The 12,797-nt window shown below is 36.4% G+C and overlaps 2 protein-coding genes across 7 annotated transcripts in view; one reads left to right on the top strand and one right to left on the bottom strand.

The window, feature by feature from the left end:
* LOC107679155 (ammonium transporter Rh type B-like) overlaps positions 1-8,690 on the bottom strand; it is a 10,986-nt gene extending 2,296 nt beyond the window's left edge. The window contains exons 1-10 of one of the 5 annotated variants that reach the window (XM_016474618.1): positions 8,383-8,543; positions 7,712-7,862; positions 6,518-6,710; positions 5,835-5,985; positions 4,904-5,051; positions 3,523-3,701; positions 3,190-3,327; positions 2,116-2,240; positions 1,954-2,033; positions 316-389 (exon numbers count right to left, since the gene is read on the bottom strand). In XM_016474618.1, the coding sequence (XP_016330104.1) occupies positions 316-389; positions 1,954-2,033; positions 2,116-2,240; positions 3,190-3,327; positions 3,523-3,701; positions 4,904-5,051; positions 5,835-5,985; positions 6,518-6,710; positions 7,712-7,862; positions 8,383-8,520 (1,377 nt within the window). In that variant the 5' untranslated portion in view covers positions 8,521-8,543. Of the gene's footprint in view, positions 1-315; positions 390-443; positions 681-1,953; positions 2,034-2,115; positions 2,241-3,189; positions 3,328-3,522; positions 3,702-4,903; positions 5,052-5,834; positions 5,986-6,517; positions 6,711-7,711; positions 7,906-8,382; positions 8,544-8,579 lie in introns of those variants that run through there. The other 4 variants (XM_016474620.1, XM_016474619.1, XM_016474622.1 and 1 more) reach the window with 4 other exon arrangements.
* A 53-nt stretch (positions 8,691-8,743) lies between these two features.
* Positions 8,744-12,797, top strand: part of maco1b (macoilin 1b) — a 22,941-nt gene continuing 18,887 nt past the window's right edge. For both annotated transcript variants that reach the window (XM_016474617.1, XM_016474616.1), the window contains exon 1: positions 8,744-9,024. In XM_016474617.1, the coding sequence (XP_016330103.1) occupies positions 8,945-9,024 (80 nt within the window). In that variant the 5' untranslated portion in view covers positions 8,744-8,944. The remainder of the gene's footprint in view (positions 9,025-12,797) is intronic.

The raw sequence follows: 12,797 nt of genomic DNA, 5'->3' as shown, positions 1-12,797 counted from the left end.
TTTGGACAAGTGGTGGCGCTAGAGAGTTTAAGATAGAGACTCCAAATTTGCTATGGTTAATGTTGAGACTGTCCTCTATCAGTGTGCCAAATTTCACAACTTTCCCGCAAGCGGTTCTATGGGCTGCCATAGACTTGCGGCGGAAGAAGAAAAATGACGCTAACGGATACAATAGGTGCCATTGCACCTTCGGTGCTTGGCCCCTAATTAGGTTTAATACAATTAATTCTACTTTTAAATGATAAAAGAGAAATGCAAACATTGAGGTTAAGGAATGATCTATTTAAACTGATGCAAATGAACAAATCCATTCACCTCCCAGAATGCCTGGTCATCAAAGCACTTCCTGTCCTGCTGGGGTCTCCAGATACTCCATTTAAGAAAAAGTCCTGCAAATTTTAATTTCAGTTTTATGTATAGTTTGCCTCATTGAACCAAAACACAAAACGAATTGGCCACACAAGGATTTTTTTTTTTTTACTTAAGAATCAGAAGTGAGTCAATGCAAAATACTTGTCACAGAGCAAACGGGAGAGTGGGGTCGGTTGCAACGAGGGGCGGTCACAACATGGCTTATTTCTTTAATTAGGAATGAGCTACAGTGTTGATATTCATACTGCACATTCTCAATTAGCCCCTCATCCTTCCTAGAAGAAATCAGCCACATGTGACCATTCCTTCTACAAAAAAAAAAAAAATTATGATCAGATTTTGTGTCATACTGTTTGCTTGAAGCATTGTAAAGTCATATATTTTGTATCATTGTTCTCTTAGCTTCTAATAGGCATAGAGCATGTGTCAAAGATACTGTGTCAAGCTAATATAGCAGGTTTTATCACGGCTGTCAGTGTAGGGTCCCAACATGCTGTCCATTACCACAACATTACAAAATTGTATTTGTATTTTTATGGATTAATAAAGAACCCCTATCAATAGTCAGGTATCTCTCATTTTTTAAGTATATGTTTTTGAGTCTAATGTGGACTAATTTCCTGGTCTTCCACCCTCTCTTTGTCACACACACACATGCATATGTACATAAATGACATAAGTTACACACAGTTACATAAAATGGTAGATTTGTCTAATTTGAACCTAAAAAGTAAGACTCATTAACACATGGTTTACTGCTAGTTAGTCAAACTAGTTAAGACACGGTTTTAATATAGTGCTATGTTTATGCAGCTGGCCCCAGTTCAGTCAACTTTAACAGAAGTAGGCTATTATTAAATTTTAGTGTCTTGATTTTGATTCAATTCATATTTTGTAGTTCAAAAGTATTGTAATCCCATTTACTAGCCTATTCTTAGTTTTTACACAGCCAGTTTAACTTATTGAAGACCCTATCTGTGCACAGATAAAATAAAGAAATTATATTTAAGAGTGATTTTAATTACATTTTAATGAATGTTGCAACTGCCCCCATGTGGACTGTTGCAACCATCCCGTTATGGGGTCAGTTGTAACATTTGACTTTGTCTATTCAAGTATAAATTGTAGGTATATTATCATATGTACACATCAGCTGACAGATGTGACTTTATTGTATTAAAATGTTCGCTCTCCAATACAAACCCTCTCTGAGAAACTGAATGAAATGCAAAAAGTGTCGAAACCGTCCCCAATCTCCCCTACATATCAATGTATGCACTAGAAAACAGTGTAAACCAGCCTAAGCTGAATAATAAATACATAAATGAATCACTCAGAAAGTGCTAGTTAATTTCACAAATGATTACAAAGAAACAGCAAGCAACAGTGGATTAAACATAAAAAACTAGAAAGACTGAAATGGTATTTTCATGTAAAATGTACTCCAGTGACCTTTTTTACTTTTTTTTTTTTTTACAGTGTGAGATGCTGATCTTTTGATGGTTTATTCAAAACACGAGAAGCACAAGCAAATGGTCTGTTCTAATGATCTTTAGTGTGAATGCATTGGTGGTGTTGTACCTGTAGCTGTGCCCATCACCAGACTCATGCACGCCGTTACGAGGAGAACACAGATGTGATAGACAGCGAACTGCACCGCTCTGAGAACACAGATACAGCACAGTCAACATAAAAGGAGTGGACCATATGCTTTAGTGCCATTTTATGGAAAAAATATTTTACATTGTGCTCTCATTACTGGCCAGCCGTAGAAATAAATGAGCAAACCATCCCAGAATTCCCGGTATGGCATGCACGCTGAGGACGCCGCAGGTGTCATGACACTCAAAAGCAAACAGCATGTGATTCTGAATGAAAGAAAAAAAAACTGAAAATCATTCCTGACAGTTTATGTAATATAAAGTATACACATCTCACACATTAAAAATCTGAGATTTAAACCTTTGAATTGTTTTTTTTTTAAAGCATTAAACATTTATCATGTCAGCTCGAGCTTGAGCAGCATGGGTTTATTTTTTAGAGCACTCTTTTCTCTCTGACACCCTTGTCTGGTTCTGTTTGAAATTAGCTAATTGATGTGGGTTGGGCTAATTAGTGATATCGGGTAATACATGTTACCGAGAGCCTTTAAAAAGCACTCAGTTTTTAGCGTTTAGTGATGGAAAATATTGTTGACGGAATGACTGTGATTATTGAATGAGTGTCACTATTGAGAGACTATACTTTAAAAGTGTGGCTTGAAAGTTAAGTTGAGTTTTGTTTATTATCAATGGGAGAAAGGCTTTCTCCTTTGGCCTCTTGGGTTTTGATTTTCGCTTGAAAACCTAGTTAACCACGCGTACTCTCTACTAGCGGGCAGTTTAAGTGTTGTGGCTCTCCTTAAAGCCTGGGTTTATAGGCTGAAATTCAAAACACATTTAACCTTACCAGGGGCTCCACCACAAAATCCGTCTTGACACCCAAACCAGTGTTTGATATAGACCTTATCCACCAGAGCAACAAGCACGCAGCCATCTTTAGAATGTTGTCTTTGAACTTTTTTGCAATAGCGCTGTATATTTCTATGGCATCGCTGGTGAAGTGGATTTACTTATTGTAGAGTTAATGAAAGTTATCATGTGCATTGTAATGTTTGGAGCAGATGTCATGAATGTAAGTAGACCGGGACGATTTTAAAACAAGAGGTTCATTCATAAATTTGTAAGCTCTTAGCTTCATGCTGTGGAAATACAAACCGGAAGACAGAAGACAACGAGTGCTGAAAAAAAAAGAATTTAGAGATTGATGTGGCTTTACCTTCATGTACCGGTATCCCAAGGCTGATAAGAGAGCAGCACAGAATCCAATCGTCATGGCAATCCACGGCGCGTGGACAGCTGTCATTGCAACTCCAATGGCAACACCACCAGACAGGGCAGAGCTCTGGACGTGAACCTGTGCAGACATGCTACTCATCTCATGATGCCCATTATCTGAAAATCTGCTCAACATTCCTAGATCCCAACTAAGTCAACATGAAATGGTGTTCACAACCCGTTTTACTTTAACAATGTTACAAAGTATTGCATTACATTATAGTTTTCTACTATGTGAGGGAGTTGCTAGAATGTTGTTCCTACAGCCGCTCACCATGTTCATCTTTCCTTTGGAGCTAGTGAGCATAGAGACAGACATCGCCATGACAACACTGACAGCCAGCGACAGATACGTCCCATAAATGACAGTAAGCTTTAGTCCTCTGTCCCACCTGTAATCTCGCACCAGTGCCGAGTTAAAACTGGGCCAGAACATCCACAGGAATAGCGTTCCTGTGAGGAAAAGAGAAAGAAAGGATATTCCTGTTCTTAATATAGACATACAATAATTACACTTCAGTCCTCGAATCTCATTGGACAAGCATCAATCCAAGAGTGATGATATCACTGTTGGTATCACTCCGTTTGTATGTTTGTTCAGTCTGTGTATCAGTGATGGGATTTTTTTCAGTGAATCTTTCTGCAGGTTGCATCAATTCACCAGTGGGTGGCAGGAAATGACTGCCTTTATGGGTGAGCCACCGAATCATTGAATTGATTCGTTCAAAGCGCTGATTCATTTAATAACTAACACGAGTTTCACAATTTGAGTTGAATTACTGAAATAAATGAACTTTTCCACAACATTCTAATTTATTGAGATGCACCTGTAGTTTCTTTATGAGTGAATCACTGAATCTTTAATTCAAACGATTCGTTGAAAAACACTCATTTGTTTAGAAAAAAAAAACTGTCCTTAGTACTGAATCTTTGAATGATTCATTCAACCGATTTGTTTTAAAATGCTGATTAATTCAAAAACTAAACAAGTTACTGTCTTTATAAGTAAATAACTGAATCTTTTATTCAACTGATTGACGTAAAATGCTAATTTATTCAGGAACAAGAACAAATAACTGTATTGGAACAAGAACAGTAACTGTGATTGGATTATTGAATGATTCATTCAACCGATTCGTTGACAATGCTGATTAATGCTGCATGAATTAATTAATTCAAGAACGAAATTGGCTACTGTCGTTATGAATGAGTAACTGAATTATTTATTCAAGCTATTCATTCAAACACGTTCATTAAGTGATTGTGCTCACGATTGTGCTCACAGGGTAACACTTTACAATATCAGTACATGAATAATCATACTAATACTTGAATTAAATCCTATTACTTTAATATGAACTAATGATGTGTCAAGAGACACACATGAGAAAAAAGTCAGAATTGTGAGTTTATATCACGCAATTCTGACTTTATATCACGCAATTGCGAGTTTATATCTCACAACTGTATGAAAAAAAGTCAGAATTGTGAGATAAAAAGTCGCAATAACCTTTTTTTTTTTTTTTTTTCAGTGGCGGAAACGGGCTTCCATATGTTATGGATATGGTCTGAAACGAAAGAACTGGTTTGAGGTATTTTTGAGGTCAAATTGAGGTATTTTTTGAGTTTGAGAGATAACTAGTTAATGTACTCACCAAACATTGCGAATAAGCCAGTCTTGCTGTCAGTTTTCTCTTTCTCATGTTCTGGTTTGATCCCCTCTCTGTGCAGCACCCATGACACCATCACACCAAACAGAGCTCCGAAGACATGCAGCAGCATGATGCTGTACACTGGATCTGCCTGATACATCAGCTCTGCTTTAGTACAGTATGAAAATACAATCTGTCTGATTCAAATTATTATTTAGGTTTTTGCAGTACTAAGTGGAATGTCTTGCAAGTATTCAGATGGTAACTCACAAATATGGTTTTACTGTTCAGAATTACATATTACAAAATTATATAAAATATTACAACTGGAAAATTAAGTATTTTAGACTAGAACAGAAAAACATCTGTTAACTATAGAAATATTAGAACATTTTTAACGTTAATTTTCATGACTTTGAAAGTTTCCTGATATTTAAAAAGTATATACTGCTTACTTATACAAAATGTATGCAAATATTATTATTATTATATTAAATTGAACTATTTTTGTCATTGATACTTTAAACAGTATCACGCTATAATAATTCATTTTTAGTGTTTTACAATAAAAAAATCAAAGGCTGAAAAAACTGTTTGTCTGAAAATGTTTCTACCATCTGAATTTGCCAGATATAGCAGAAAAATGCATGGGAAAAAAACCTACTGAAACTGGCTTGCAGTGTACCTAGAGATGAGGATATGGGACATTTTGAAAATTGATTTATATATTTTGGAAATTAATAGTTTTCTTACACAGAGCAGAGTTTGCAGGACCCACTGATTTAGGAACAAAACAAATAACTGTCTTTATAGCTGAATCTTTAAATGATTCATTCAACCGAATGAATCATTCTTCACTGAAATTCTTTTTATTTGAGATGAGGATCATAGGATAAAAATGATCATTCTTATCTGGGAAAGTAATGCTTCTTACATTGAACAGAGCTCGCAGGATCCACTGAGTGACCACAAATCCTGTGACCTCAACCAGAGCCATCAGTAAAAGCTGGACAGGATTTGCCTTCCCATGGACCGCTCCCATGGCAACCAGAGCGGATGCTGCACAGAGCTCTGCCTCAATAACACTACATGAGGAGCACAAATAACATTTGATATCATGTGATGCTGTAAAACCTCTTTAAAAAATAATAATTCACCCAAAAATGAAAAATTGCTTAAAATGTATTCACCCTCAGGCCATCCAAGATGTAGATGAGTTTTTTCTTCATCGGAACAGATTTGGAGACATTTATCATTCCATCACTTGCTCACCAATGGATCCTCTGCAGTGAATGGGTGCCGTCAGAATGAGAGTCCAAACAGCTGATAAAAACATCACAATAATCCACACCACTCCAGTCCATCAATTAACGTCTTCTGAAGTGCACCCATTCACTGCAGAGAATCCATTGGTGAGCAAGTGATGTAATGCTATATTTCTCCAAATCTGATGAAGAAACAAACTGATCTACATCTTGGATGGTCTGAGAGTGAGTGTATTTCATTTTTGGGTGAACAATTCCTTTAATAGTTTTCCATCTGTCACTGAAAATGGTCTATTCTGGTTTTGCCATCAGCATGTTAAGGCATGTCTGCTAAGAGTTGTAATGTATGTACCTCTTCATATTGATGTGGATCTCTCTTCTGTGGTGTTGTTGTGGCAGCAGGAAGCCATTTATCAAGACGGCCCACTGGATGGCCATGGCTGCCAACAGCACGTTAAACCCTGATCCACTGAAACCATATCGTACAAGGAACGTGGCCAGGAAACCAAACCCCATGAATATCATCACATGAACATCTTGGAATTCTGTAAAAAGGATTACATTTCCAATATTGGCAATGTGTACATTTATAAAAACATATTTAAAAACTTGAAACATTTGGCAATGCACTTGGTGGTCAGTCTTTAATACTGCTTGTTGTGGTAGAGAAATGCTTCTTATCATCCAAACCAGAGATGTTGTGGCTCCACACCCCAACGGCAACATGGCCAAGGTAAAGTCATAATCATTTTGGGTATGCAGCAGGCTCATGTGAATTTTGAGTTATGATTCTTTATCCATATCCAAAATAAATAAATAAATTCTGGCCAAAATATATATTTTATAGATGTTGTAAACAGTTAAGCTCAATAATATATATTTTTGAAATGGACAATATATTTAGTTTCAACCTACGTACACCAAAATATATTTCAAAATGTATTTCAGGGCATTAAGGCTAAATGCAAATGTGGAGGAATCGCCTACTAGAGATCAAAACTAGATTTAGAATGATTTAATAACTTCATAAATTGCAATACTGTAATTGTTTTTGCTTTTTTGGAACATTGTAAAGTTTGCTTAATAGAAAACAAAAGTTATTCTTCAAATGTGATGTATGTGAGTGTATTTTACTGTATTAAAACATGGAGGGCAAAATATGTTTTTACAAAATTATATATTGGTTTAAAATATATTTACGTAAATATATTATGAAACATTTTAGCAAATATATTTTTGGCCTTTAAAAAAAACAAACACATATTTTAAAATATATATTTGAAAATATACATTTTTTGTTGTTGTTGTTGTTGAATGGGGTGGTTTGATATGTTAAAGTTCCTTAAGAAAGCCCAGGAATTAGTTTCTTAGCAGAATATGCGATTGACAGCCAGTCTTTTGTTGCAATAGCATAGCAGGCATAGCAGGTTTACAATAGATTATGTGATTTGATGCTGTTCATAAATAACCACAAGTTTAACAGGGAATGCAATTTGAGCCCTTAAAAATTCATAACACAGCCTTAAAGTAAATCAGACTTACTAACCTGCATATGAGCTGATGAAAAGCTTACTGGCAGACTCTCTGCCAAACTGCTCATGCTGCTCTATTTTCACAAAAATGACAAACAGTAGGAGAAAGATGGTTTCCAGCAGGAAGGCCAAGAGAGGAAGTCTTGAGCGGAGACTGGGGGCGTACTGAGGAGCCATTATTACATGACAAACTCTGAATGTCTGCAATCTACACCAGCCAGAGATGAGGAATATGCAAGATCACGTGCATGTAAGAGGCACGGAGGTGTTTCCCAAAAATGCCACCTAAGTGTGCATTTAATCAATATGGCCTTTGTGTAATATCTTGGATGTAGTTTATTTGTATAACAGGTCCATTATCAAACGAAAATTATGCAAGACGTATTGTGTTAATTGTGGTTAAGTTTGTGTTATTCCTGTCCTGCAGCACCGTTTGAATTCAGTATTGTTTTCCCCCCTAAGACTAAAGTAGTGAACTTGTTTTAAATTAATTTATTTTCACTTAATTTAAATCAAATGAGGCTAATTAAATGGTTAGACTATCCCAACTTCCGTTTCACGGCAATTTTAAACATATTAAAAATATGTGTTGGGGGCGGGGGCGGGGGGCGTTAAAATTTAGCTAATAGTACAATTAAATGATCACTAATCAAGCTATTGATATTAAATTGATAATGCATTATACCTTATTTGGTGGGCCTTGTTTATGCCATTGTAGCGTTTGACAGTCACACAATGTAAAAAGACTTGTGCATAGCAATGAAACGCGCAAAATACCAACGAAAAGTACGTTTATGTGGAATACGCATCTCTCGTACATCATAAGCAAAAAACGTATAAGGAGTCCCGCCCAAATCAATCCCATTGGTCATGGAGCACTACCTGATTTGTCCACAAAGACAGCGATTGGTAGGACGAAGAAAACCTGTCAGCCGCTCCATTTCCCTTTCTTTGGTACCGCGACAAAACAGACCGCTGCTTATTGGCTGTTTGTCTTGTCATTCAAAATGACAACCGACAAGCGCGATTCCTATTGGCTTAGCGGCCTGTCAGTCACACCTGTCTGTGCGTCTGCGCCGAGAGAAGGAGGAGGGTCTTCCACTCAGTCTTTTTATTTATTTCTTTGTTTCCAGGAGAAGAAAAAAAAACAACCACAGCGGTATATTCCTTTGTGGGACCGCCGAATAAGAGAGAACCCTGGACCATACTGCTGTACGTATTAAAAAGCCCGATTTAAGGGGGCGAGGATGAAGCGGCGCAATGCGGACTGCAGCAAGCTCCGACGGCCCTTAAAACGGAACCGAATCACCGAGGGGATCTACGGCAGGTACGATCCAGACCTAACGAACCGTTATCATTCCCGAGCTTTAGGAAAGACCCAGATTTCGTTTTTATTATGATCTAAAGATCTCACCGAGAGACTGTAAATCATCTAGCCGAGCTGAGCTACCGTCAACAAAGCTGGCTGAAGGTAGACAGCCGTCTCCGCAGAAATGAATAAGCTGCCGTAGGCCTCATTACAGCGATGCGCTTTAAAAGAAAGAAACCCGCGAAACCCACCGGTGTGCGCTCGAGACCCGACGGTTAGAGTCGGTAACTGTCAATCATCAGAATGATTGACGTGACAGGACCGTTAGTCTGTCAGAAACCGCACCGAAGAAGAGATCGATCGATTGTGACTGCATCTTACAAGACCGTAAGGAGAATAACCGTAATTTAATTAGCTAGTCGCATATGTAAATGCGTGAAGTTTATTCAAATACAGATTTCTAAGAGACAGCTTTAGGGTTAATGCCTGAGACGCCGGATAACTAAAGTTGGTTGTGTTTTTCCTCAGAAGTTGGGGAGACCGAGAGGGCAGTTGGGTATTTTTTTTACGTTTCCCTTGAGAACTCACGAACTACTACAAATTTGGTGTATTTATATGTGCCAGAATTGACAGTATATCTATGGTAGTGAGTATTTATTTGTTTGTTTGCTTCCAGGAATAATGTTTAGGTTAAAATTATCATTATTTGAAATATTGTTAAAAGCTGTTCTAAACCCATCTGACTTTTTTGTATGTGAAACACAAAAGATTCTAACATCAGTAACGTTAACCATTCACTTTCGTTGCTTTTTTTTTGCATAAAGTGAAAGCAAATGACTGAAACTGTCATTCTGAGTGACTAACATCTCCTTTTGTGTTTCACTGAAGAAAGAAGATGATTCTTTTGTAAGGGTAATAATCTTAATTACACCTACATATTTCATGAATAGGATTTTTTTTTTCATTGAGAACTGTAGTTTTTTTTTAGTCTCAGTGTTTTTGTTTTGTATTGTAAGCTTTGTCATGGAGCATCTAACCCATCAATCAAAAGTGATGTTGTGCAGGGGTTTTATGCAGCAGTATTGCATATTTGATATCTTAGCAGTTGGTATAACCTCTCTTATAATAGCATTAATCTCTATACATGGGATGCCAGTCATATTGCTGACCTGTTGTCTGAGTGCCAGTGTTTGGGTATGTTCATTGTTTGGTATAAAGTACGTTTACTGGTGGTCATATACAGACTTAATTTCAAATGTTTAAAGCAAGATGTCAATGAAGTGTGCTATACCAAATTTACACTGCAAAGGTGGCACAGAGGCGCTTCTGAAGTGGCTTTTAGGTGTCTTTACACAGACTGTTTAATGCTACTCAGAAATGGCATAAATGCATTTACACAACAATAACCACCATATACGTTGATACACAGTTTAGTCAGGATTTTATGCTGCATTACGTCTTTGCACAGAATTTTAAGCTGGCACAGAGCAGCCTTAAATCAGCTGTATAAAGATGCCTATAGATGGTAACAATTTATAGGTAATTATGTTGTGAATATTTTCACTGAAATGGTCAAAAATAGGGATTTTCTTCAGTCAGAGAAATCATAATTTCAACCGAGCAGTCATTAAGGCCAAGCTAATTCATAATGCCACTTTCAGCAGTAAAATACAGTAACAAGCTTGATAGAAATAATCAAAATATGATTTCCAAACAAGGACATAATTATAAATAACTAAATAAATAATGCCTTGTGTAAACAAACACAAATAATAATTATATTTTATATAATGCACTATATACAGTACACAAAAATACATTAATAAACGGCAGTATTTACCTACATTTAACATAGCATTTTTATACTTGCAAGAAATTGTTGAATTGAGTTTTTCATTGATTCATTGACAGCTTGAACTGATTAACAAAAATGAATCGAACTTAGAAACTATATGCTCACCTTAATGCAAATTCCTGGCAAATAATTGCAGATATATCATGATGCTTGCTGCTTGCATTTGTTAGCAATTCTGCTGTAAAAGCGTTATTATCATCGTAGATGGATGACGCAGTTAAACACTATGATTTACTCACAGTGGGTAAATAACTGGCAACTTGTTTCTGCCATTAAAGAGGGTTGCCAGACTTCACCCATTATCAGTCATTTGCTATTCTCCTTGATGTTCAGCATGTTTGACTCTTTAATGTAGTGGCTATAGAGCTTACATTCAGTCATGTCAGATGATGACGTAATGTTGCATGTGATTTCAAGTCTGCATCTGGGAAATAACTCTGGGGTTTCATTTGGAATAATTTTTTACACCAATCTGTAAAACCAGATTTCATTTAGATTTGGTCCTAACTGTGTGATACTAAAATGTGAAGCAAATGTTTATGTGAAGATCATTTGGTGCTTTATTTAAAATCAGAATAAAATCAGATATGAATCTATTTAAATGCTTTTGGTTTTGTTTCAAAAGAAACATTCCTCAAATCTTTCATCAGAGTATTTTAACCTCTGTTTTCATGTGTAATATGTGTTGCATATGGAGTTTTTGTTTTAGATGCATCCATCCATTTACTGTCAACTTTGATGATATAATCTGTGAAGATGCATCTGTAACACCTGTTATCTGATTTGTTATGTTGCTTTCCTCAGTGAGGTGGAATTGAGCAAGTATGTCATCAGCCCAGACCTACCGGTCCAGTGACTGCTTTTTTTTTTTCTTTTTTTTTTTAAACCTTGTGTTAACACAATCATTTCTATCATCAGAAAATTATTAATAGTGTCTTCAGCACCTGTATGAGCAGCGGAGAAATATGTAGAAGATGCTATTAGATGAATCATAATCATTAAAGACAGAAGAGCAGCAATATTGTACTTTTTTTCAACAAAATAGGAAGTAGTTTGTTTTGAAGTGTATGCTTTTACACCTCTCTTCCAAATGACGTTTTCTTTTATGACAAAATTCCTGGAAAATAATTGATCTTACCAACACCGACTACTTTTTTTTGGCTCTGTTAAAATATCAAAATTTATTTTTCTTGTTTTTATTATTTTTAATATTTGTAAATATTATTATTATTATTATCTCTGTTATCTGGTGGACGTTAACTTTAAGATTTTATTTTACGATTTTTATTTTATTTTAAGATCTTATTTCTTTTTTTGCTTTGTTCTGTTTTTAGCCATTTATGCATTTTGCTCCCTTCCTGCGTTTAAGTGCAAACTGTAGTTTCGATTTGAGGAATTGGCCTGCTATAGACTATTGGCTGTGCTAATTAGAAGGCGGCCACAGCGACTGTAGAGTATTTAAACTGCTTGGTCACTGTCATAACTCGGGCCAAGCGATTAGTCAACAGAAGAGACAGACGGCTGCACGTGAGTGTTTTGCGTAATACTTGTTTATAGATCTGCTGTTTGAATTATTACTTTCTGCTAGGAAGGAATATTTCGTTTTCTGCCTATTTCTACGTTATATTTTTGTTTGCGTTTGTATTTTTGATTGCACTTTCTGGTAATTATAATAATTGTCCTCGGCAAAGAAGGAGCGCGTGTAATTTAATTGCTCCCTTACTGCGTTTAAGTGCGAACTGTAGTTTCGATTTGAGGAATTGGCCTGCTATAGACTATTGGCTGTGCTAATCAGAAGGCGGCCACAGCTGTTTTCACTTTAGTCTTTTAGACTGTATTTACCTGATGTCTGTGCGCTGACGCGGAAGCATCAGCGGAAGCGTTCAGGCCTCCTTGTGTGAAGACCAACGAGTGTAAAGACCTGCGACTTTACCTG

This window comes from Sinocyclocheilus anshuiensis, unplaced genomic scaffold (assembly GCF_001515605.1).
Source record: "Sinocyclocheilus anshuiensis isolate Anshui unplaced genomic scaffold, SAMN03320099.WGS_v1.1 scaffold300, whole genome shotgun sequence".
Taxonomy (NCBI): Eukaryota; Metazoa; Chordata; class Actinopteri; order Cypriniformes; family Cyprinidae; genus Sinocyclocheilus; species Sinocyclocheilus anshuiensis.
Note: the sequence above shows the minus strand (reverse complement) of the source record. Positions and strands in the feature narration are given on the sequence as shown.